Source organism: Vulpes lagopus, chromosome 4 (assembly GCF_018345385.1).
Source record: "Vulpes lagopus strain Blue_001 chromosome 4, ASM1834538v1, whole genome shotgun sequence".
Taxonomy (NCBI): domain Eukaryota; kingdom Metazoa; phylum Chordata; class Mammalia; order Carnivora; family Canidae; genus Vulpes; species Vulpes lagopus.
The window spans coordinates 124,535,100-124,561,814 of record NC_054827.1 but is presented as its reverse complement, the minus strand read 5'-3'; the positions used below and the strand labels follow the sequence as shown (position 1 = coordinate 124,561,814).

General features: G+C 41.9%; 1 protein-coding gene across 2 annotated transcripts in view; it reads right to left on the bottom strand.

The window, feature by feature from the left end:
* Positions 1–22,631, bottom strand: part of PROM1 (prominin 1) — a 100,884-nt gene extending 78,253 nt beyond the window's left edge. For both annotated transcript variants that reach the window (XM_041753559.1, XM_041753558.1), the window contains exon 1: positions 22,399–22,631. In XM_041753559.1, coding sequence (XP_041609493.1) covers positions 22,399–22,618 — 220 coding nt within the window. In that variant the 5' untranslated portion in view covers positions 22,619–22,631. The remainder of the gene's footprint in view (positions 1–22,398) is intronic.
* Between the last annotated feature and the right edge of the window lie 4,084 nt (positions 22,632–26,715).

Genomic DNA, 26,715 nt, shown 5'->3' with positions numbered 1-26,715 from the left:
AATAATAGACTATGTGAGCCCCATCCCTGTAATATGGCACCAGAATGCTCCTGACACAGCAGAATGCCCACAGTAAATGGAAAAGACATGACAAGACATTACCATTTTACAACCAACACAATAACGATTTATTAAGGCTAGAATAATCTGCAGATGCTAAGAGAAAATGATTGCTGGGGACCAAGGTTGGGTATGGAAAAATCTGGAAAGTACCACCTTTGCAAAACCATCAAACTTAATTCACCAATAATGGGACAGAGTGACACCAATAACCTCCTGATGGGATGGATCTACCAAGAGGATACAACATTTGCGTGGCAGCCCTGACAAAATATTTAATTCAAATCTAATCATGAGAAATCAGGAAAAATCCAAAATTGAGAGGCATTTTTGGGGCAAAAACAGCTTAGGCTCTTCAAAAAAATGTGTACGTCATAAAGACAAAAATAAAAAGGCTGGGAAACTCTTCTAGATTAGAAGAGACTAAATCTCCACAGATAAAGCAAGGTTCTTGACTCAACACTAGATCTAGGGAATAAAAAGTATAAAGAACATTAACGGGAAAATCTGAGAAATGTTAAGTATGGATTGTACATTAGAAAAAAGTGTCTCAATACTGTTCGTTGTCTTGAGTATCATGCTTGCATGTGGTTATACAGGAGAATGACTTATTCTCATGGGATACGTGCTAAAGTACTTAGTGGTGTAGCAAAAGACTAACAGGTGATGAATCTAGGTAAAGGTTTTACAGGTGTTCATTTGTATTCTCATAACAGAGCCAAAGGTTTGAAATTATTCAAAATAAAAATTTGGAAGGAAAAACATTCCTAGATCTCATCCCATCATTCTCTATAATCACTTTCCCTTCACCAAACTTTATTTTCAATAGCCAGTGAGCCAGTTAACCTACTTTCTTGTTTACTAAGCTCAAAGCTTTCTGAGAGTCACAATGTATTATTATTCCTTGTCAGGATTCTGAGTCAAGGGAAGAAAGGAATCAGTAAACAGCTAATTGGAAAAAAAAATGTGGATATTAAACTTAATGAGAATTAATAGTAAAAAAATTAAATTCTTATTAATTTTTTGCAGGTTGACAATGACACTGTGGATAGTAAGAGCTGCCCATATCTTTTAGAAATGCACACTGAAATGCAAGGTGAAATATTATGTCCAGGTTTGCCTTAAATGTTCTAGCAAAGAAAAATGTAAAGGAAAAAGGACAGATGAAGCAAATATGACAAAATCAGATAATTTTTTAGCTGGCAAATGGTTTGGGGAGTCATTCTTTCCAGTCTTGGGTAGGTCTGAAATTTTGCATTATAAGCAATTTATAGGAAATCTTATTACACTCGTAATCTGTTATTCAATTCAGATCTTCATCACACCTAACCTACTTTTAGTGAAGCTGTCGACTAATTACTCCTTTGGTCTCTTCGTTTCTCTTCTTTTCCATTCCACTCTACACAGGGCTGTCAGACAAATCAGTCTATAACCTCCTTTATGTGGCTTCCACTAATTATCTTTAGAGCTATCCATAATGCCACCCAATCCTGCCAATTAAAATCAAAGTGAGCACAGGCTTTGGAGACAGGGTGGCCAAATGTATTCCTTGGTTTGCCCAGACAGTCCTGGCTTACACCTGTTGCCCTGGCCTAATCATTACAAGTGTTCCCTTTTACTCTTTAAATGCCCTGGTTTAAATGATGATCTAAATGGCTAACAAATCAAGTGATCCTGAATTCAAATTACAGATCTGATACTTAATGCTGTATGACCTATTTAGTATCCTTGGGCCTCAACTTCCTCATCTGTAAGACAGAGGTAATAATACTCATTGCTAAAAAACTAATACATAGGGGATCCCTGGGTGGCTCGGCAGTTTGGCACCTGCCTTTGGCCCAGGGAGTGATCCTAGAGTCCTACAATCAAGTCCCGCGTCAAGCTCCTTGCATGGAGCCTGCTTCTCCCTCTGCCTGTGCCCTTGCCTCTGTGTGTGTGTGTGTGTCTCTCATGAATAAATGAATAAAATCTTCAAAAAAAAAACTAATAACTTGGGACACCTGGGTGGCTCAGCAGCTGAATGTCTGCTTTCCACTCAGGGAGTGATCCCGGAGTCCCAGGATTGAATCCCACAAGGTGCTCTCTGTGGAGAGCCTGCCTCTCCCTCTATGTCTCTGCCTCTCTCTCTGTGTCTCTCATGAATAAATAAAATCTTTAAAAATAAATACATAAATAAGCCCTGAACAAGATGTCCAGCACATATTAAGCATTCAATAGGCAGGTGATATAAATCTCCCTCAAACAAGACCCCTCTAATCCAGCCAGGCTTCTTCCCTGGTCCCCAAAATGAAATGTGCCTTACTTATGCCCCCCTGAGTCTTGGGGATGCTATTCCTCCACCCATTTAAACCCTCCTTCTATCCTTCAAGGTTCAAACTTAAGGTCCTCAACCTACTGTTTTCATCACTAAATACTTACAACTCATCACTCACTTGTGACATTTAATGATCCATCGGCTTATATGTTCCCTGCATTATTTATTCTCTGTAAATACATTTGTCTCCTCAACTACAAACTGTTCTTTGCGTAAAGTAAGAAAATTCCCTTTCCCATATAAATCCTGTGACCTTTAACCCAGTGCTATGCACTTGTGACAAGTGTTCAACAAAACTTAATGCCCTAAACAAGATGTCTAAACGAGATCCAAGAAGCTACCATTCTTCTAAGAAGAATAGTTTCCTTGAAAAAAGAATCTAGGATACAATCATGGTTCTATTCATAAGAAGTTTAGTATTGTTTTAAGACGTTCCTTCTTGATTAAGTCCCAAAGGGGATGTGGCTGGGAAATCAGAGACTTCTTACAAACTAAGACACAATTTCAAATCAACATTATTATTGAACTTTAAAACCCCAGTCCTTCCAATGGTACATTAAACATCAGACAAAATATGATTTCCCTGCAGCTCTAAGCCCTTAATTCAGTCTGGTTTTTAAATGCACAACCTAGTTTTTTGAAGTCTCATTTATCATAATAAAAAAATTAAATCCTCAAGCACAGTCAAGTTAGGTAATCTGCATATACAGGAGACCAGTGGGTAAGTGGTTCAAAACCAGACAATCTAAGTATCTTTCTGTTTTTCTTTAGATCATAACTTTAAGCTTCCATCTTATATGGGAGGAGAGTGTGATTTTAGCTATATAAAAACAATAACAACAACAACAAATCTTTGCTTAGGGGGAAAAAAGCCCAAAAACAATAGACGAAAATGTAAACAGAGGTTATCTTTGGGTAAGAGAATGGATACTTTTTAAATTTCTGTTCCTGTTTATTCTATAAGAATATATTCTACTTGTAAAATGGAATTAAAGGTATGTCTGTTGTGTTAGCAATGAATGACATTACAAATGATTAAACAATTCGCTTCCTTCGACGGACAGAAACACATTCATTCAGCGAAATGCTTCAAGGATCAGGAATCCATTTTGAACAACAAAGGAACCACTGCCTGCCAGTGCTAAGAACCCTGCCAGGCAACAACATCCCTGTTCTCTTTCTTGCTTGCCTGTCCTACCAATTCTCACTTGGCTGTACTGTCTTAAACAAGCAAACTTCCTATTTCCGGGCCTTAGTGTTTTCATCCGTACAATGGAAGTAATACATTGGATGATTATTTCTGACCAGATGATCTTCCCCAAATGACTAATTCTCTAAATCCAAATGGTCTAATGGCAATTCACAGTAAACACATTAGGCACAGGGTCTCTACTCTCAAGGAATCAATACTAAAAGGACTGACTCTGCTATATAACTAGAAGGCATTTCACAGACAAACTTCTAAAAAAAAAAACCGAAACAGGTGGAAATACAATTAATCTCACAAGTAGTCAGAAATATATATTTAAGTACTAACATGTTGTTTTGTCCCTTGCAATTAATTCATTCTTAAAAGTGCCCAACACATTTCTGGTGGTGGTGTAAACCATTATAGGACCTTCTGGTAAATTGACAACCAAAACTTTGAAAATGATCAGATCTTTCCACTAATGATAAGTCTCCTTGGGGCAAAGAATTCTAAATGTCTGAATAACCCTGGTGAAAAAACTGGAAATAAAAGTAGGGAAGGGGGGGGTTGGTTTCTATGTGATTCCATCCATTTCCTCCATGAAGTCTGAGGTCACTGGCTGATGGAGGAGGGCATAGGGTAGAAATTGGAGAAGAGAAGAGAAAGTAGATAAGTAGGAAATGGGAACGTGTTCAGACATACATTTAAAGTGAGTCCAGTAGGTACAGTTAGCTGTTCCAATAGCAACCTGAGAAAATGGCACAACCAGATTTGAAATTCTGTGGGTGAATCAAGGTGGGAGAGGGAGGCAAGGGGATGTCTATAATGCAGGGTTGTGGGTACCCACAAAGTGAAGATGAGGAGCTCTCAGAGTGAACGTGGGGTGCCTAGTCAGAGAAGGATAAGTGAGGGGGTGGCTTGCTGTGTTGTGTCAGGGAAGATCACCACTGAGGAGGAAGCATGGGCAGAGATGGCAAAGATGCAAAGGAACCACCCCACCCCCCAAGAAGATGCAGAGCACTCGGTGGAAGGCACAGCAGGTGCAAAGGCACCAGTGTTGGGAAGTGGTTTAGAGTCTAGTAACCTTCTAAGCCAGTGTGACTGCAGCACAGTGAACAAGTGAGCTATGCAAGAGTGCATCCACTTACGCACACAACCCTTACTTGTGTAAGATTTACTGAGCACTCGCTATGTCCTTGGCACTGTTCTAGGCTCCAAGGATGCAGTGTTAAAGATGAACAAGATAGCATAACCCGCCCCCCCCCACAAGATGTTTAGAGTTTAATAAGCAAGATAAACAAATTTTTACTATTATACCAAGATACGTGCTACAAATGAAAATGAAGCAAGTCAAGGAAGCAGAGAGACTGATCCTATAGCAGTATGGCCAGAGATAATCTCTTTGAGGAGATGACATTTCAGCAAAGACCTGAGTGACGTGAGTGCAAGCCATGCAGAAGAGCAGTCCAAACAAAGGGAACAGTCAGTTGTTAAAGGTCTGAGGCAGGATGTTGTGTGGTGTGTTCTAGGAAGAGCAAGGAGGTCAGCTGGTTTGACTACTACAGTCATTAGGAGGCTACGATGTGTATCCCTCGCCACTGTCTGTGGGAGTCCAGAGGCCCCTGCAATGGTCCAGGTGATGCACGGCCTCACTAGAGGGAGGACAGTCCTGACACAGAGAAGGGGACAGATTTGACACACACGTTCACAGCAGAACATCTGGCTTTACCGGCCAACAGACTGGTCTCTAGGAAGCCTGGTCCGTTCCTGTTATTATAATGCAATTCTTAGGGAGGCACTCGTTTCTGAAGTCAGCTATTAACTTGAATTTCAGCGTATTCATTTCTACTTAGCTTTCCTTCTATTACATGAGTTATATCAGGAATGACTCCTTAAAGAAATGCAATTCCTTGCGACATAGGCCTCCAGGGTAGACGGTCATATTGAAACACAGCAGACGTGGCTGCATTAAAAGCAGCATGTCACAATAATTCCCCTCCTAGCGGCCTGCTGTCCAAATCTCATTAGGCTGAGTTTCTGGGTCAGCCAATTTCCAAGAGGATATTACAACATACAACCCCCTCTTCCCCAGGATACACAGAGCTATTTACTTCCAATCAGGTCTGAAGAGAGCCTTCATCTCAATTAGTAAACATGGGTCATGGAAGCAGCAACCCCATCAAATTAAAATATTTTAAAATTAAAAAATTCAGGAATTGCATTTTGTAACAAATGCACGATGTAACAAATGTAATAAATGCTAAAGAAATGCCAGGCAAAAATACACAGTTCTGTTATCACCTTTTTGGCTCCCAGTGTGGACTCAGAAGCTTCCTCCCCACGGAATGACTAACCAGAAGTCTTGTCTCTCAAACCGCAATCTGTAAGCTAATCAACACTCTCCTTGCAAGGCTCCAGAGACTGCTTTCACCTTGGCTGCTGCCCCGGGGGTCTTCTCCAACCTTCCTCCTCTGCTTTGAAATTAGGTAGTTCTTATTTTTCTTAATCCCATTCAATAAAAATTTGGCCTTTAGGATTTCTTATTTTTATTCCTATTCTGTAAGATAACATAAATAAGACGAAGGAAAAATGGTGAGCCAGCCCAGGGACATAAGCTGAAACTCCTTAGGTCCTTGCAGACAGAAACGTTCTGATCCCTGGCTCAGCCCCCCATGTACTTTTGGCATTTGTGGAAAAAGGAAGACGTGAAACAAGGGGTACACTGGAGAGTCCTGTACCGGTGGCTAGAGGCAGAGCCATGGTTCTACAACACCCAGAAGCCACCTACAATTGCTTAGGCCAGTTGTTCAGGTAAAACTCAAGACTAGAAAGGTTTTTCCCCCTAGGTGCCCTCATCAAAAGGAAACTCTGAGACACAGTCAACAGCTGCCTTAACAATGTCCTGATGGTAGCCAAAGAAATGCCAGAATATTCCAGAAAGCAAGGCATGAGAGGAGGGCTCACCACGAACCATTCAGGTGCACAGCTCACAGGTCTGAACAGAGCCCAGGAGAGAAGGTACAGCTGGATACAGGAATTTATAAATAAAAATACTATAAGGACTCACAATTAGCCTTTGTCATTCATTCCTTTACTCAATTGACATGAGTCAAACTGGGTAAAAGAGGAACTCAAAACTGAAATTATAGACTATTAGAAATTACAAAGGAAAATCTATATTTCACATCTACAAGATATTTCAAAATCTACAAGATAAAGCTGAAATGACTCTCAGAGGACATTTTACAGACTTAAATCTATTAGGAAATGAGAATAAAAATGAAACAACTGTTTAACTCAAAAAGTTAAAGAAGAAAATTAAGTAGACTTGTGAATGCAAAAGGGAAGAGTTCCTAAAAATAAATTGACCAAAATGAACATAATTTTTCATTTAAAAGGCACATGGGGAGCCGGTAAAAGCCAGTCCTCCGTTTTGAAGTTTATTCCTGCTGTGGCAGGGAAGACGGATGTGGAACACAAGCAGCACAAAGTCTAAAAAAGCACGTGAAAGTGGTCTAAAATCCATGAGTAATAACTGGACTTGAACCTACATATCAAAAGTTAAAATCATCCTCCTTATTTTCCTTCCTAGACTTCTTGCAAGTAGAACTTAAAAAGCACCGTTTGATCCCACTGAAAGGTATCATGCAAAGCCTAGTCTAAAAGCATGATAAGACAGAAGTAAGATCCTGAAATCAGACAGCCCAGAGTCCAAACTCCTGCTCTGCACCCTCACAAGCTGTGTGATCCTGGCTAAGTGATTTCCTCTCTGTGAGGATCTATTTTCACAAAGGTAATATAGAATTATGTCCGCCTTACAAGACACTAGACAACATCATTAAGATTTTTTTTGCATTACTAATGTAGGATTAAACTGGATCAACCTTTACAGAGTGCAATTAGCAACATCTATTGTAAGTGCAAATTCATAAAGTTGTAAGTTGACCTGGCAATTCTATTTCTAGAAATATATCCTCCATATGTACTTGCACATTTATGAAATAATTAAAGTGATTTTATAACAGTGTTTGTAGCAGTAAAATGGTGGAAATGAGTTAATAAGTAATGGACTCGTTTTACAGCAATAAAAAGAGGAATTGAGGAATTACCTCTTTATGTACTCACGTAAAATAAAGACCATACAAGCTGTACGTTTAAAAAGAAAATGAGGTGCCAAATAATATATACAATATGTTAACATTCATGAAAAAAAGACCATACACATTTTTGTTTGTATATGTAGAAAATACTTCTGAAAAGACACACAAATGCCACACATAAGACTGGTAACAGTGGTTGTCTGTAAAGAAGCTAGCTGGGTGGCTGAGAATCAAGAAGGGGGCAGAAGCTTTACATTGTCTTTTTCTACACTTAAATTTTGAGCCATGTAAACATGTTACCTATTCAAAAAATTAAATGTTTTTAAAATTCAATGAGATACTGGAACAACTCAGAGTGGAAAATACCAATAATTCAACTGGAAAATAAGCAAAGGCAAAAACTGGAAGTTATTTGCAAAATGAAATATAAAGGATATGATTCACCAGTGATTAAAGATACACAAATTAAACCACAATTTTTTTTCTATAACGTGTCAGACTTGCAAAGATAAAAAAAATCTTAATAACCAGGGTTGGAAAACGTGTGGGTAAGCACGCATTTTCATGAACTAACATTGGGAGTCCAAATCAGTGAAAATTAGGGAACCACTTGTTAATATCAATCAAAATTTTAAACACACATACCATTTGCCACAGTAGTTCCTTTTCTAGAGAGTCCTTCTGATTTACCCGCCCAAGTATGTAAAGCTAGACATTCAAGAGCAGTCTTTGTAGTAGTGTTAAAATAGCAAAAAGAACTGGTAACCTAAATATCCACCAAAAAGAGTGAAACGCATTGTCAAATCGATGGAACTCGATATAGCAGTTGAGGAAAGAGACCTAAATACTATCACTAGGGAACAGAATAAACACAACATGGCTCACTCCTACAATGGTACATTGGCACAGCTCAAATGAACGGATCAGAATTGAGGGGTTTCAACATGAATAGAAACCTAAAACTTGGGGTGCCTGGGTGACTCAGTCGGTTAAGCATCTGCCTTTGGCTCAGGTCATGATCTAGGGGTCCTGGGATCGAACCCCGCATTGGGCTTCCTGCTCAATGATCAGTGAAGCCTGCTTCTCCTTCCTCTGCCACTCCCCTGCTTGTGCTCTCTCTCAAATAAATAAGCATGCTTTTTTTTCTTAGAAAATAAAGAAAAGAAACCCATAACTTAACAGTGGGTTAAAAAAAAAACCCAACAGACACAAAACAAGACTCACACATAAAACACTTTGGATATGTATAGTGAGTACATAAAAACATGCATTGAGAGGAAACAGTGTCTGTGGAGAAGCAAAAGAGGGAAGGCAGGAGGGGAATGGGAGTGGGGATGGTATATAAATTCCAAAATTCCAATTTTGTCAATTATGTTTTCTCACTTTTATTTAAAACAATCTGACTACTTATTCATTCTGGGAGCATGAGGAAACTACCAGTGTTTTATGAATTTTTTTCTCTGTACTTCCCTGCATTTTGTGAAGTTAAAGGGAAATGAAATGAATGTTTAGAATAACATATCAGATATATTAAGTTTGAAAAGCAAGGAGCAAAGAATATGTTGAATAATTCCTTTAAAAGATGTGTGTGTGTGTGTGTGTGTGTGTGTGTGTGTGTATGTAAAACATTTTGTGGATGTTTACTTCCAGAGCCTAGAACACAGCCTGGTACTTAGTAAGCACTCACTAAATTACCCACTGAATGAATGAACGAAGGAATGAAAGAACAGCTACACACAAAACTTGTTAGCAATCATTACCTTTAAATGTTATTTGCTTTTTATGTGTATATACAGCTTTCATGTTTAAAAATAAATTTAGCTTTATTTTAATAAATACATGAGAGAAATACATATAATTGGACTCATGTGGTGATTTGGATTTAATTCAATATTTATTCCTTCTCAGTTCAGGTATCTGCAGGACTCCTGGTCACCTTCCATCTGGATCACACATGATATTCCTCACATCACAGCTGTTCCTTGCTTTTAAGCTCTTCATAGATATTTAATTGCTGTTAAGTTTGAGAATCCTGATGGCTGAAATATTATAAAATTGAGTTTTCCCATGAAAGCAAAAAAGCATTTATTTATTACTTGGAAATAAAGTAATAAATCTCTGAAATAATACAGCTATCATAAAGTCCATGCACTTTGAATTCTATGGGAAAAATGGAGTTACCCACTGCAACTCAACTATATAAAGTGAAGCATTAGGATTTCAAGAAAGCAGAGCTGCATTAACAGCTGACAAAGCAGAAACAAAAGAAAAAGGTTGCAAACCTGACAGTAAGGGAAGTTATAGAAGAAAATTTTAAAACAGAGCAAAGCTCTAGAAAGACACATGCCCTGAGGGTTTTATTGTATAATAGCTCAATGGCATCATTGTGACACCAGTATTTCAAGAAAGTGCACACAGTAAATACTCAACTTTCGTTGAGTGAATAAAGAAGTTTGGTAGGGAAGGAAAAGTATAATCTTTTTTAAAGCCCCAAAATACCAAAACAAAAGCAAGAGATTATGAAAGATCTCTTAAGTGCCAGGCATTGCTGGTATTAATAAGTTTATAATCTAAGACTACAAACTAACAAAAAAGCAAAGTTTAATATGTAACATCAAAAGCATGCAAGTGATACAGAAATAGTACAGACAATATAACGAGATGAGAGGTTCCAGATTTCCAGGATAGGTATCACATGGGTAAAGATTTATTTATTTATTTATTCGACAGAGAGCGAGCACAAGCAGGGGGAATGGTAAGCAGAGGGAGAGGCTTCCTCCTCCCTGAGGAGTAGAGAGCCTAATACGGGACTCAATCCCAGGACCTTGAGATCATGACATGACCTGAGCTAAAGGCAGACGCTTAACCAACTGAGCCACCCAGGAGCCTGAGGAAAATTTTAAAGAAACGACAGGACTTTTACCAGGAGGCATGTGAAGGACAAGAGGCAAGAGAGAGAGGTGTTTGACTTTGAAGGGGCTTGAGACCCCACGTCAGACAGGGACTACAGTCAACAAAAAGCAGAGAGAGAGGAATTACCTATGAAAATCCCTTAAATCACTGGCCTCAAACAAGCAATGCCAGTTTTTCTTTTAAACGCTGATGGAGGCAGTAATTCCTTCAGGTGAATACTACATGATGTGGTTGTAGGTTGGTGAGAGACCCATTTATACCATTAATTTCTCCTTTTTTTTTTTTCCCTTTTCAGCACATATCACTGAATCTTCATGAGTGAAATGCATGGATGCTATGACTCGGATCATAAATATATAAATGCACAGTGGAGAAATGGGGAGCTAAACTCCACTTTCCAATTGACCACATTACCCAGCCCTCAGTTTATTCCCTCAGAAAACATGGCTGTGCATTGTCACTCACTGTGAAGTGACCACCTCTGCTGGGTACACATGGCCCTCTGCAACACCGGCCCATGCATCTACTTACTCAGTGGATGCGTTTGCTAGGCATGTTGCATCAAAATACCACAAATGGAGTGGCTTAAAACACAGGAATGTATCGTCTCACAGTTCCGGGGGCTGCAAGTCCAAGATCAAGGAGGGGATAGGGCCAATGCTCCCTCTGAAGGTTCTAGAGAAGGAAATGTTCTAGGTCTCTCCTAGCTTCTGGCAGTTCCTTGGCTTATGGAAGCATCCTTCCACCCTTCACATGGCATCCTCCCTGTGTCGATATCGGTCTCCAATTTTCCCTTCCTGAGGACACTAGTCACACAGGGTTAGGGGCCTGCTCTTCTCTAGTATGGCCCCATCTTAACTACTGGCACCTGCATCAACCCTATCTCCAAATGAGATCACATTCTGAGATACCAGGGGTTAGGACTTCAGCATATCAACTGGTGGGGGGAACAATTCAACCCATAACCCTCCGTTTACTACCAAGCTTCTCTCTGCCTCTTTATGTATATTAAGTTCAATGTGTAATTAAATATTACACAAACTGAGGAAACATGCACATAAAAAGAACGAGCACAGAAAACTAAATGTTCTATAAAGACTTAATAAAGACCAGCCAATTAGATGAAATCACGAGTGAGGAAATCATAAAAGTCTGGGAAGAAAAAGCAACTAAAAATACACAACTCTGAACTTTAAGTGTTTTCTTTGAATTCAAAGAAATCAAAACAAAGAAGCCAAAAATTATAGAGGATATATTTTGGCTGCTATTTATATCGTAAACGCTAATCATGAAACTTCAAACAATTAGCTCATGTCAAAAAGAAAAAAAAAAAGGTCTTAGTCTTGGCTCTACATCAAAAGGCTGGTGAATGAATGTTTCAAGCTCCTTGTTTAAAAAACCTTTCTAGTTCAGGCAACACCCTAACAGGGACAGACCTGGAAAGATGTCCATGAAATACTAAGTGAAAACTTGCAGTTACAGAACATGCAAAGTATTACATTTGGTTCCTCAAGATTTTTAATAGACCTGAAAGTATGTTTGCAAATAACATTGAAAGGGCTGGACTCATCATGAATGAATGAAACTAGGGGTGGTCATCAGTGCTGCTAACATCACAAAAAGAGACACAACCAGACAGATAGTATCCGTATCCTGGTGCAAATGTACAATACCACCTATAAAGTGCTTTTGTCCTGAGAATGAACTTGTATCTGATCTTTATAAATGCTACTTTACAGGAAATGCAGAGGACAGAGAAACATTTAAGAACACCATGAAAGTGGAAGCAGGAAAGTTCAGCCTATAAGAAATACTGCAGGAAAAGGAACTAGGTTCTTCAGCAAACAAATTGCAAGGAGGAAAAAGACCTCAAGGCGCATCCTAGAAATTAAGGAGACATAAGGAGACTTATCAACCTACTGCAATATATGGGCATTATTTGGATCCCAAGTCAACCAAACTGTGTAAGAAAGTGCATTTATGAGACAATAAAGAAATCCGAACACTTCAATACTTTATCATATTGAAGAACTACTATTGACTTTCTACAGTGTAATAGTCCTGCATCTTTATTTTTAGAGATAGGTACTAAAATATTTACAGATGATATGATAGAAAGACTGGGATTTGCTTCAAAATGAAGAGGTTGAGTAGAAAGACTAGGTAGAGGTAGAAATCAAATAAGATTGATCATGAGTTGGGAACACCTGGGTGGCTCAGTGATTGAATGTCTCTACCATTTGCTCAAGGCATGATCTCGGGGTCCGGGGATGGAGTCCCACATTGGGCTCCCTGCAAGGAGCCTGCTTCTCCCTCTGCCTAGGTCTCTGCCTCTTTCTGTGTGTCTCTCATGTATAAATAAACAGAAATCTTTAATTAAAAAAATATTGATTATGTGTTGAAAGTTATTTAAGCTTGGGTGACAGGTAAATGAAGGCTCATCAGACCCTTCTCCTTTCATACATTCTTGAAATCCTCCATAATAAAAATTTTTTAAAAAAGATATTTGATTGATATATATACCTTTGAAAAACAGTTTGGTAGTATTGCTAAAAGTGAAAAAATATACACCACATGGCCCAGCAGTTCACTCCTAGGTATACACCCAACAGGGATGCGTATATGTAATTACCAAAAGACACACACAAAACTCATCATAGTGCACTATGCATAATGGCCCTGTTATAGACTACATGTGTGCCCCTCATCTTCATATAGTGAAGCCAGCATCCTGGTATTTGGAAGTGGAGCCTTTGAGAGGTAATTAGATTTAGATGAGGCCTGGATGTAGACCCTCATGATGGGGTTAGTGCCTTATAAGAGGAAGAGACCTGTGTGACTGTGCTCTCTCTCCTCCATGTGAAGGTACAGCAGGAAGGCAGCTGTCTCTTACTAGAAACTAAATCTCCTGCACCTTGATTGTGGACTTTCAATTTCCAGAACTATGAGAAATAAATGTGTGCTGTTTACATGCCCCCCGCCCTGTCTATGGTATTTTGTGACCACAGCCCAAGCTGACTAAAACAGGTTTCAACTGGAAACCTCCCAAAAGCCAAACCAGTAGGATAGATCAATAAATTATAGTATATTCATGTGATAGAAGAGTATACAACAGCGAGAATGAATATTTACAACTATCTGCAACAATCTGGGTGAATCTTACAAATAAAATATTGTGCAAAAGGAGGCAGAAACTAAGTGTATAATATACTGCATTCCATCAGGTGTAACTCATCTATACTATTGAAAGGCAGAAGAGGCTTTACTCTTGGGATGAGTTGGAGGACAATATGCAGTAAACAAGACAGGGTTCTTCTGGAAGCTTGTGTTTTTTCTTGATCTGGAGGCTGGATACACAGATGTGTGAAGTTTGTGAAAAGTCACCAAGTTGTAGATTTAGGTGTACTTTTCTGTATGCATATTATGCTTCTACATAAAAATATTTTAAATATTTTTTTAAATTAAAAGAAGAATTTTGATTTAGTAGATGGGGTGGGACCTAAGAATCTGGATTCCTAAGAAGTTTCCAAGTGATGTTGATGCTATTGTTCCAAATGCCACATCTGGGGTAGCACTGAGCTAGTCCACTAGTGTCCAAGTGTACCTGAAAATTTCCAGGAACAGGCTCAGTGGACAACGCATATTTTCCACGACCTCCTCCTGTTAGCTTAAGTGAGGGCCACAGGTTTACTGAGCAATGCCCATCCTTCACGGTCTACAGAGCCCCATGTAGTTGTGTGGCTCTGTAGACCTGACAATCTCCCAGGCGTGCAGGGCTCTAGCTTCGGTATTCTCCAGACCATACCCAAGAGCCCGTTTCAACTTGCATCAATCCCTTATGCCTCTACTTATGCACCTGTGTGCTCTCCTCTGCTTCTTGAACCCTTTCACACCCTATGGCTAATTCAAATGCTACTTCCTCCATGAAGCCTTCTGTTGGCCCCATGATGATTAATCCCTCCTCCAGACAGCCATGAGCCCACTACTGGCACTTGACAATGAGCAAGGATAAGCCCACCCTACACCACAGCCCACTACGAAGGTGGAAGTCTCCTCTCCTGATGTCAGCCTTTCAAGAACAGAGAAACCTGGTTGATGCCATCTCTGCCAAACACCACTAGGCTTGGCACCCAGTAGGAGCTCACTACATATTTGCAAGATTAAAATATGAGCACTTGGAATCAAATAGGTTTGAATCTGGTTCCATTTTTTTTGGGAATATGACCTTAGGCACACTACTAGATATAACTGAGCTGTTGGGGAGAACTAAAGAAGTATGTAGTGGGTGTGTGTGTTGAAAGGTGGCCTTCAAAAAGACATGTTCAAGTCCTAACCCCAGGATCCTGTGAAAGTGACCTCATTCGGAAAAAGGTCTTTGCTGACATAATTAAGGATCTTGAGATGATATTATCTTAGATAAATGGTAAGCCCTAAATCCAATGACAGGAGTCCTTATAAGGGAAGGCCAGTGACACAGAGGGGGGCCGTGTGAAGACAGGCAGAGATTAGAACACCTAGAGCCACTAGAAGCTGAAAGTAGAAAGGATTCTCCACTAGAGCTTTCAGAGAGAACAAGGCCCTGCCAATACCTTGATGTCTGGCCCTCAGAACTCAGGGAGAATAAATATTTGCTGTTTCAAGCCACCCAGTTGATGATCATTTATTATGGCAGCTCTAGGAAACCAATACAGTAGAGGTCAAATAAATACTTGTTCTTTTGTCCATGTGATCACCAAAATCTGACATTAGTTCAAAAGCTTTTAATAGATATGAAATTTATACATTCAAATTAATTTCATACATTCAAATTTTATTTGACAAACACACAGCTCTTAGTGTATCTTAGACACCGTTCTAACTGCTTTGCAAACATTATTTCTTTAAATATTATGATGACCAAAACGTACCATGATTATTTATTTATCCTTTTCTTGAGAGAGAAACAGAGAGAGACTGGGGAGAATGGGGAGAGGGGCAGAGGGAGAGAGAATCTCAAGCAGACTCCATGCCCAGCAGGGAGCCCTTATGTGGGGCTTGATCTCATGACCCTGAGGATCACAATCTGAGCTGAAACCAGGAATCAGATGCTCAACCCACCAAGCCACCCAGGCACCCCAAAAGTAGCATGACTATTTTCTTCATTCTACAGAGGGAAAACTACAGACAGTAACTTACCCAAGGTTACAGAGCTAGTAAACAATGGAGCCAGGATTCAAACCAGGCAGTGGCTCCAGAATGTGAGTTCTCACCACTGTTCAAGTACTGGGCTCATTTCCGAATCCCAGCCAAGATCCCAGCCAAGCAGAGGATACATGGCAGGCCTGTTAGGCCTACCATCTCTCCTGCTAATGTCTAACCTGCTCAGGAGTTCTGGCCTAGCGCTGCCTTCCCTGTATAGTCCACACTTCACAGCTGCTTCTCCAAGAGCAAATTTTACGACTTCTCTTCCGCTCAACACTAGTGGACAAGTGGTGTTTAACACCACATTGGCTTCATCCAGTAGCTGCTCAGGTGGCCTCTCTTTATTTACATTCGTACTTAATCTCTCATTTCCTGCATGTATTTGAAGGCTGCCTAAAAGGACATCACCACTGGAGACTAGAAAAGTAGGGAGCTTTTCTTGTGTCTTTTTGTGGGCCTGGCACACATTTCCCAGAGAAGTGTAACACGCCTCTGTTGTTTACATGCATAGTGTCAGGAGCACATTCCAGCAGGACCTTATAGACAACATTACAGGAATGTAGTCAATAGGACTAGGTTTTCAGTTTAGCTGCAAAAGCTGTTCTATGAAGCAGAAGACATAAGATGGATTAGAGCAGTGCCCATCATAGTCTGTGGACGGGTCACTTCCCACCCAAACCCACCCCACACTCACAGGTCACTGGGACACATGAATGCAATCTGTAAGGCAGATCTCCTCCACAGAGGCAACATGGTGCAGCGCTGAGGGGCAAAGTCACCGGCCTTGGGTTGACCCCCTCGCCATCAGTATGACCTTGGGACAGTCCCCGATTCTCCTGAGTTCCTGTTCAGCAAATACAGGCAGCAACTATGAGCTTGGATGATAAAGCCAGCCTACCTGGATTCCAGCCCTGCCTCTGCTACAGACTAGTCGCATGGACAAGTCAACTACTCTCTGGCCCTCAGCTTCCTCTTCCGTAAAATGAGAATAATGATACCTAACTCCTAGAGTTACTGAGTTGCTCAAATCCCCAAAGCACGTACATAATAGCTGTTTGCTCTTACATAAGTTTGGATGAGAAGTGATGACAGTTGTAGCCTGTCCAGCACAGTGAGTGACACTGAGGAGGAAGGATCACTAGATATTAGCTCTTTCCCTCAATGACCTTATCTATGAGCAGGCCCACTGCCAATCTGAGTGATATGATCTAAAGGAGACAATGCTGGCTTTGTTTGATTTAAGAACACATGAGTGTTATATATAATATAACATCCTGATTCTCAGTGGACATTGGCAAAGACACGCCTATTAGGCTGTCTGCCCAGCCACCCCCTTTCCTGGAAGCACCTCCCTACCTGTGTTGTCATGGGGAAAGTGATGGCTCACAGTGTCATGCCCATGAGGTGTGACCCTGGCTGCCACTATTTAGTGGGTTAGTGACTGGTCCAGGCAGGCCTGGAACGGGGGCTTGAGACTTAAGGATAAGAACCCCCAACCATTGCCCAGGAAGTTGGCTTGAATTCTGCGACACTGGCGTCCTAGCTCTCTGACACAAGGAAGGCAGGAGTTGAGGAACCTAGAGGGAGGGGGATCGGAGGCGAGGGTACAAAGTGACTATGTGCAGAGAGCAGCCAAGGTGGGAGGCAAGGAGGGCCCAGAGAGAGGCTCAGTCCCCGGTGGCTGGGCACCATGAGGTAAATGGGAGTCATGATAATAAAGTCCTTTTTGATTCCCTTAGCTAAAAGGTTTCTGTTACCTGCAATGGAGGGAACTCTCACTTACTATAACATCCTACCTGGATCTCAGATTCAGCAGAGGACAAGCTTCACTCTTCCCACCTCCTGCCCCTCCCACTCACCCAGCTCCACTCGGCCACACACCAAAATCAGATTAACCCAGAACACTGTTAGAAACAGGTCAACCAGCCTAAAATCTCATTTAAAAATACACCAAAAATAGGGTAGAGAATAATTTTAGAGACTTTCTATAAAATAAAAACAAAGGATGCTTTTTTCCCTACTTGCTCCAATTGAATTAGCTCTGATTTGGGTCATGATTTATGCCAAATTCGTCACAGACACATGAAATTAAAAAGGCACCATTTGTTATCCACGCCAGATAATCTCCTGCAACACACACTCTAAGTGTGCGAAAATTACTGTTTTTTTATAGAGACCCGCAGACATTTTTAAAGCACTGTGATAAAGTAAAAGGGAAGTAAATGACCCACAAAGTAAACTGTGGAATACAGGAGAAACAACTAGTCCCAGGGACAGAGGTTTACACATCTGCCAAAGGCTAGCTGTGTGCCTTGAACATATACTCTTGTTCTGACTTAGTTTTCTGATCTGTAAAGGGGGTATAATAAATAGAAAGAAGACCATCATTTACCACTATTGTTTACCTCCCAAAGTTGCTGGGGGATTGGAATGTGAAAACACTTAGCAAAGTATGCCTCACAACAGATAAGTGGGGACAGCAGGAAAAAACAAGAAACAGAAGAATGAGAGCCTGCTAGATGTAGCCTTTAGTGGAAGAGTAAAGACCACTCAGTAGACTAGCACTGCATTCATGCCTTGCCTTCTAGACCCGGTTCTGTGGCTATGGGGCTTGGGAGGAGACAGAGCCCATTGAACATCAAAAGTATTGGAACTGCTTCCTACAAAGGCAACTCCATGTAGAATATTCCTGATGGAGCAGCAGCAAGGACATTTTAATGATCCCTCCTGGAGACACCTTCTTTTTCCCACGTCCCTTTTTGGCATCAATCTTGGTGTCAAATTTGGTCAATTCTTCCTAATAATAATAATAATAATAATAATAGCAGCTACATTTATTGAGCATTTTATCTATACCCTTCAGGCGTGGTTTTATACCCCTAGGCTTCACTACATGTATGTGTATTAAATGTAATTAATTAATCCTATAATCTCTTTCCATATGTTTTTCACAGATAAAAGCTACAAAGTGAGGTATGATTATAGTCATATTACATCTATGAGAACAGAATCTCTGATAATTAGCTTGGCCAAGATCACCCAGCAGGTAATAGGCAAGAGCTAGGATTCGTACCAAAGTCCTTTGAAATGAAATCCATGAAATGGATCCTGACTCTGTTTCCCCCATCACCTCTGCCTTGTGCTAAGTTAGTCTGTTATTACCTCCCTCTGGACCACTGCAGAGCACACTGCCTCCTTATGACCTTTCCTACCAGCTGCTATCAGATTCTTTTCCCAAAACCCAATTCCCTTCTGCCCAGGCTCTCAGCCCCCAGCAGGTGCACCTCAAAAAGCAAGGACTCTCAATAAATGCTTGCCAAGTGAAGGAAACTTTTGTTCACGTTGCCTTAGTTTCTTACCCTTTACAAAACTCACCAGCGTGCCAGTCAGGGCCTGACCCTTAGCAGACTTACTCAATGAATACCCACCTCATGGTTCCACTGTGAACCAATGTCTCCTCTACTCCCTGGGCATGTGGTTGCCTGTGCCCAGAACATCCATCCCTCAAGTCCCCCTGGTCATCCTGCCATCAACACCCCTTCTAAATTGAAGGAATGGACAAGTGACTCCTCCTGAATGTCAGCCATGAGTCTCTTTTTGGTGAGTCTATGCCCGGGACTCGGCATCCCTCTTGCAGCTTTAGACTAGGGCAGTTGTTTATGAAATACTCCCACCAGGTTCTCGAGCATATTCTGCTGTGGTGTATAGTTACCTGTCTTTCTGGTCTGACTTAACCTGATCTTTTCTTCTGCCCAGGAAGTTAAATAGGCTTTTATGTAAAGTCTTAGCTAAATAAGAGCCTTCCATCTTGTATTTATAAGGATACAACATGGGCTTTGCTTTAGAGAGTTACAAATGCAAAAGGTGATACGCTGTTTTGCCCCCATACAGGATGACTCTCCAGTCCAACAGCATGAGAAAAGGAAGCCCAGGCTTGAGGGTCCTCCCTTTCTGCACTGGCCTGGGACTCTGCATTCAAAACACTCTTTCAAATGACAGAGTATACCTAGGGGATCATTCTCTCTGTGAAGATGTTGCTTTGTAGAGGTCCAGAAGTCATCTGTTTTGATTAATGTATTAAGTTAGTTAAGCTAATGAATAGGATTGCATTTCTCTCTCTCTCTCGTTGTTTTTGCATCTTCAATAATGAGGACATCTGTCTATGATCTGGTGCTCATGAAATGAACTGTCCCCAGCAGGAAAAATCATGTCTCATGTATGTCCTTTATATGGCAAAACACCTCCAGGGCACTTTGAAACCATTCTGAGATCTAGTAACTGGATGAAAGAATTTTAAAAAAATGGGATGGTGGGGAAAAAAATCAACACTCCACGATGTCCCTTATGAAAGTCAGTGTTATATTCTTGAAGCAACCTAACGATTTATTTATTTATTTTTTCACAAGGAGTAGTGCTGCTCTGCTCTGGTCTACCGTTGAGACTTTTAGTAATTTCCTTTTCCAAAGTAGTAAGTATTGATGAAGATCAAGGGACAAACAAGGCTACCACCCTCAGATTACAGCAGGATTTAAATTCTTCAGACACCTCCTTCTCAACTAATAATGATGCTGGAGTTCAAAACTGGAGAAGGCACTGGATGCAGGATGCCTTTGACCTGATCGTTTGAATGAAAACTTTAAAAAATATTGCTTTCCTCTGTTAAATAAGTGTGAGGAAGCCTTCCTCTAAACCTAGAGGAAGCAAAATAAAGCAACATATGGAAAGAGATTATAGGATTAATTAATTACATGATACACCTTAATAACACATGGATGCTTCACAATCTTTTTGAAGATACCATTATAAATTCATATAAGACAACTGAATTCTATTCCTTTTGCATAAAAAAAAACACAGAAGCTAAGACTAAAAACATTAGCAGGTATTTGATAATGTAATAATATTTACACCATGTCCACAAAGGAAGTGGTATCTATCGAGAATAGTGAACTTATATCCAACATTAATAAATGAACTATTTTCTACTTGCATCTTTCAGATTTCCAAATTTAGTCTTTTAAGCAGGGAGGTAAATAGTTCGTAGTATTTGTTCAGGGTTCTCTTCAATGGCAACAGGGCTCAGAGTGATTTGTTTCATTGAACTGAAATTTAAACTAACAATAAATTGAGAACTACACTTCAAACTGTTTTGATTGCTTAATCTGAGACCAAAAAAAAAAACCTAAGACAATTTCAACATAAATGTATCATAATGAAAATCTATAAACTGCCCATAATATGAACAAGTATTAAAAGTTCACTGAATGTATGTTCTCATTCATTTGGGGAATATGAATAATAGTGAAAGGGAATATAAAGGAAGGGAAAAGAAATGTTGGGAAATATCAGGAAGGGAGACAGAACATAAAGACTCCTAACTCGGGGAAACGAACTAGGGGTGGTGGAAGGGGAGGAGGGCGGGTGTTGGAGGGGAATGGGTGACGGGAACTGAGGTGGACACTTGACGGGATGAGCACTGGGTGTTTTTCTGTATGTTGGTAAATTGAACACCAATAAAAATTAATTTAAAAAAAATAAAAATAAATAAATAAATAAAAGTTCACTGAAAAAAATAAAAATTAAAAAATTTTTAAAAATGAAAGTTCACTAAATACATTCTCTCCCTCCTTCTTTCTGTCTCTGTCTCTTTCTCTCTCATATACACAGACACATAATCCTCTTATGAACAACAGCTGACCAGCTAAGGAAGATGATAAGGATTACTACAAATTTTATAATTTGTATATTGTAGTAATCAATAATAGTATTCAAATCTTAATAGTTTGAACAACAAGCCTAGAATAGGTCTAATGTTAAGTCAATAAAAATTTAGACAGCCAAACCGTAATAGCAGACACTTTCCACAGACCATTTAAATTTTCATAATCTCGTTACTGAAAACACACACTCGCAGACTTCCAAGTACAGGGAGTGGGGCAAACAATAGCAAAACTCTGGAAGGGTAAGGCATCATGCCATCAGAGTTCCCACAAGGGGCCATGCCTCCTTTCCTCACACTTAGAGTCTCTGAACTGAACTAGAGTCTCTGAACACTTAGAGTCTCTGAACTGAAGCAAACAGTAACTCAGGTAAACCTGGGGGGGTGAGGTCAGGCCTGTCCTTGTCCTAAGCAATGTGAAATCACACTTGTGGTGTGTGGAGGAGAGGTCAATCTCAGAGCTGGTCTGGCCACCAGAGGTAATTATTAACTTATCTGATGCCAGAGAATTTGCATTTTTACCCTAATTTTTACCTTTGGTTGGCACTTGAAAGTAATTCATTGCTCTCACCAGGAAAAAAAAAAAAAAGAGAGAGAGAGAGAGAGAGAGAAGAGAGAGGGAAGAAAGATCAAGAATTGGAAAACCAACATAGCAACATCGTTTGGTTTCATTTCTTCTAATCACATTCCTTGACAACCTATTTAACCAAGGACGAGTTTTCTTAACTTCTGTCTCAATACTTTCTGCTCCTGTGCAATCCAATCCCTTTGAATCTTATGCTTTAAAATACTGAATATATAAATAAAATAAAATACTGACTATAATACATGTTTACTGTGTCATTATTAACAAACAGTATTCAGTGTGGCACGTGAGCACGTCTGGGGAAGAGTTCCAGCTTTTCCGGCCACCCACACTTACCTTCGGGGAAAGGATGGGGCTGCACCACTCGGAGGAACACTTGCACGATTTGAAAGAGAACGCTGATGGGCCCGGCTTGGTAAGAGTCTTTGGTCTCATAGTTGGTGGCAGGCAATTCAAATTCCAAACCATCGGAACCCTTTGTGGAAGACAGTGGCCCCAGGGCAGAGGTGTCCCAGCACAGCAACAGCAGCAGCAGGAAGCCGAGGAGGAGGGCCATGGCTAGCAATGTCCCCCACGCATGAGGTAGAGCTGGGGGCCTGGGGCCTCAGAGGTTCTGGAAGCCTTGGGTGAGACAGGAGCCTGCGTTCCTGTGCAGAAGAGGCGCTGCGAGTGCTGGGTGTGCGGAGTCCTCCTTTTCCTGGCCGGGCTGGCATGCAGCGAAGGGGGTCCAAGAGCCTTCTGCTGGTCCGGGTCTGGGTCTGGGTCTGGGTCTGGGTCCGGGTCCGGATCTGTAGCTCAAGGCACCATCCCTGGTGAGACAGAAAGGTGACACTCAGTTCGCAGGCAGCCCGCCTGCCCAGGAGCTGCCCGGAGAGGAGGCTGCAGAGCTTTAGAGCCAGAGCAGCAGCCTAATCCGCCAGGTGGGAGGCAAGCGCAGAGCCTGCTTAGAGCCGCGGGGGCTCGGAAGCCAGAAGGTCCCACCCCAGGGGTCAGATGCAGAACACAGGCCTTTATGGGTTCAGGAAACACCCTACAGTGTAGAGAAGGCTGTGCAGCCCTGGATATAGACGCTTACTGAGCACTTACTATGTATTCAACACCGTTGTCGGGGCTCGACCGTCTGGACCCTTCTACCAGTTACAGATGAGAAACCCCCCCCCACAGAGGACTTCTAGGACTTGCCCAAGGTCAGGGCTGATTAGCGGTGGGATCACAACTCAAACCTGGGAGCTTGCCTTCAGGTCCCAAGTAAGACGCTAGAACAGTTCCTAAGCCCTCTCTCTGGGGCTCCCGGCAGCACCCAGAAGCCTCCAGCCATGGACTATTTGCCTATTTTTCCTCCAAGCTAGTGCTGCTGTCCCTGGTTCTGGAGCCATATCTTACCTGCTTTTTAATTCTACTCATTTGCTCACTGACCTTATTTCAGACATCTCCCCTCTCTACCTCACCCCCAACCCAAACTAGAGACCTCAAGGACACGAACCAAGCTCTCTAAGGCCAAGTCAGACGGGCATCTACCTTTCTGACATTTTCACCAGGTAATGCTGATGGAAACCCTCACCCCCAAGTCACTACCTGGGAATTAGGGGTCCCTGGGAAGAGACACAGGGCGGAGGGAGACTCCTCACCACCGGGGAGAAAGAAACAGGAACGCGAGAAGCAACTACCAAGCCAGTGTCCAGCGAGGGCAAGAGACCGAGAGGGCCTCGAAAGCGGAACCTGTCCCCTTGTGTTTCTACCCCCAGAACCGAACCCAAGACAGCACGCACAGCCAGGGCTCAGAAGGTACCCTTGAGTATAAAACTAAATAAGCTAAAATGACTGCTTTGTTTGTGTCACTGCGTGGAACTTGGTGCATCAGAACAGAATGTATGAGGGGACCTCGGATGCTCAGCTCGTACTCCCTGTTCTGGGGCCAGGAACACCCTGACTTCATTCTATTTTGTGTATTAGTTACACACTGAGTGACTTTCAAAATAAGGGCAGGGTGCTCCAGAAACCCAAGGTGAGATGGGGGAAGGGAGGTCCTCAAGGATGTGACACATGGCTCAAGGGCCAGAGGGCCCGCTACCTGTATTCCACCAAGTCGGAGAAAGCTCCAGATGGAAGGTGCGAGTGCAGGAGCTGAGTGAAGATGGAAATTCATATTTAAGCCCCTGGATATTGCCTCATCTTCTAAGGCCTGTCCCGCCCAATTACTTCTGCACGGAGCGCCCAGCGGAATGACCCTGGACTCTCTCTCTGTCCAATCATGGAGCCTTTACGCTCCCAGTGCAACCTGGTTAACCCCGCGTCGGCTCGTCATCACACCCTGGGGACACCGGGCCCCTGGTAACTGTCTCTAAAGGGCGTCCTCCCTTCCGGGCACGGCTGCTGCAGACCCCCTGCTCGGCTCCCGGGTGCCCTCGCCTTCCACTGCTTCCAATTGGAAGTCACCCCTGCGCACGCGCACTCACACCCGGGCCTGCTCTGCTCCGTCTTCAAATAGTTTCCAGAGCGAACACATGGGAAAGAAACAAGGGGGGCCAGCCTTTGCCGCCGCCCGGGCAGGAGGAAGATGGGGAAGGAGCGGGCAGGCGTCACTCACGTAGGCTCCTCTCGTGGGGACGGGGACGGGCAGGCAGGGTGCACGCACACGCCTCCCACACCACACACACTAGCACATGCCCCACGCACAGCACACACACTAATACACACCACACATATACCACAGTAACATACCACACAAACGCATACTATACACCACATACACACACCACACACACTAACACAAACCACATACACTAACACCCACACACCGTAACATACCACACAAACGCATACCATACACCACACATACACACACCACACACGCTAACACATACCACACATACACCACACACTAACACATATCACACATATGCATACTTTACACTATCACACCACACATACTAGCATATACCATACATATACACACATCACACATACCACACACATACTACACATACACCACACACCACGTATAACACAACATGCATGTATCACATACTAACATACATAAACACTGCACCTTGATACACAACACATATACATACCACACATGCACACACCATACACACTAACACACATGCACAAGACGTACATACGCACAACATGCATACTCACACATAAACATCACGTACTATATACACAACCCTTGCACACACTCACACAACACACTCCCATCTTGTTTTCTGCTAAAGGATGGGCAGGGAGCACAGCAACTAGAAGGATTAAAGGCTCAGCTGCTAAGAAAGGCTGACTTTCTGGTAATGCCATGGAGCCTCAGCCAGGGATGGAGAGAAGCACAGCAGGAGAGAGATGGCAGGAGGCCTGGGGAAGAGCTATGAATAAACAGTTTCAAACTCTCTGTGCAGAAGCAGGGGAAGGCAAATCCCAAGTGAAACTCAGCCCCACTCATGGCTGCAAAGCTGGAAGTGCCAATTAACCTAGTCAGCACCTAGAGCCACATGTCCAGATTTCTTCACTTCTACCTCCAAAGTGTCAGACCCTCTTACGTTTAGAGTAAATGTTAAGAAAATATTAAAATCTCACAACTTAGGAAACATTAGATAATTAATAAAAATCAAGCTAAAGGAGACGGTCTGGCTCCTCACCTGTTAACGTTACTGGGTAGCAAGAGAACTGGAGCTGTTCTCCGGCACTACCAGCAGAAAGCCCAGGCCAGCTCTCCTGGACCAAGAGCTTCATTAGCATAAAATGCATATTTATTTAAAATGTTCATTATTGGACCTAATTTCTGAGGATGGGGCCCATTAATCTGCATTTCTAACACCCTCCTCTGGTGATTGATTCTCAAGACAACTAAAATCTGAAAGCCAGCACTGTTCCTGAGTGCCCACTCATCTGGCTAATTCGTGCCACTTTCCAAAGACACCGTTGGCTTCAAACACAATTGCCAGACAATAGAAGCAAGGGACGAGTGCCCCCAATGCCCTTCTTATATTGCATTAAACTGATCTATCCCAGCTGCTGTGTGGGGTCTCTGATTTACTCCTCTCTGTATCCCCGGAGCCAGACACTCAATAAAGGATTGCTGAAATCAAGCAGCGAGGAGTAGGGGGAGAGCTGACATGAAACGATCATTTCTACCCATTTCAAAATTGTATTGAGCGTTTATTAGCAGTCACATAGTCTCCGGAAGGGAGGTGCTGGGAGTGTTTGTAGCTATTTCCACAATATAGGCAGCAGACTGCCTCTTTACTGGATTTACTACCCAGGGCAGAGCAACTGATCTACCATCCTGGGGCCATGCCTTCTGCTGGGACCCTCGACTTTGCAGGTCTTGGAAACTGCTCCCTCAGGGGCTAGCTCCTTACACAGGCACTAGACCAATCAATAAGGCAATCTCACCGTTTTTCTAATTTACGGGATGCAGATTCCTGTTTTCCATTCAAAAGCATTGAGTTCAAACTTTTGGAAATGGGGCCTGAGAATGCGAACTTTCAGGAAATACTTCACATAATTCTGAGCTTGGAGTCCAGAGAATGGCACTTTCACAAACATTGGTTTAAAAGCAAATATGGTGAGCATTTAGCTTCATTTCTCCATCTTTCGAAAGGATCTTTGTAGTGGATATTTGTCACCTAGATGGGTAGTGGTTGTGGTGGGGAA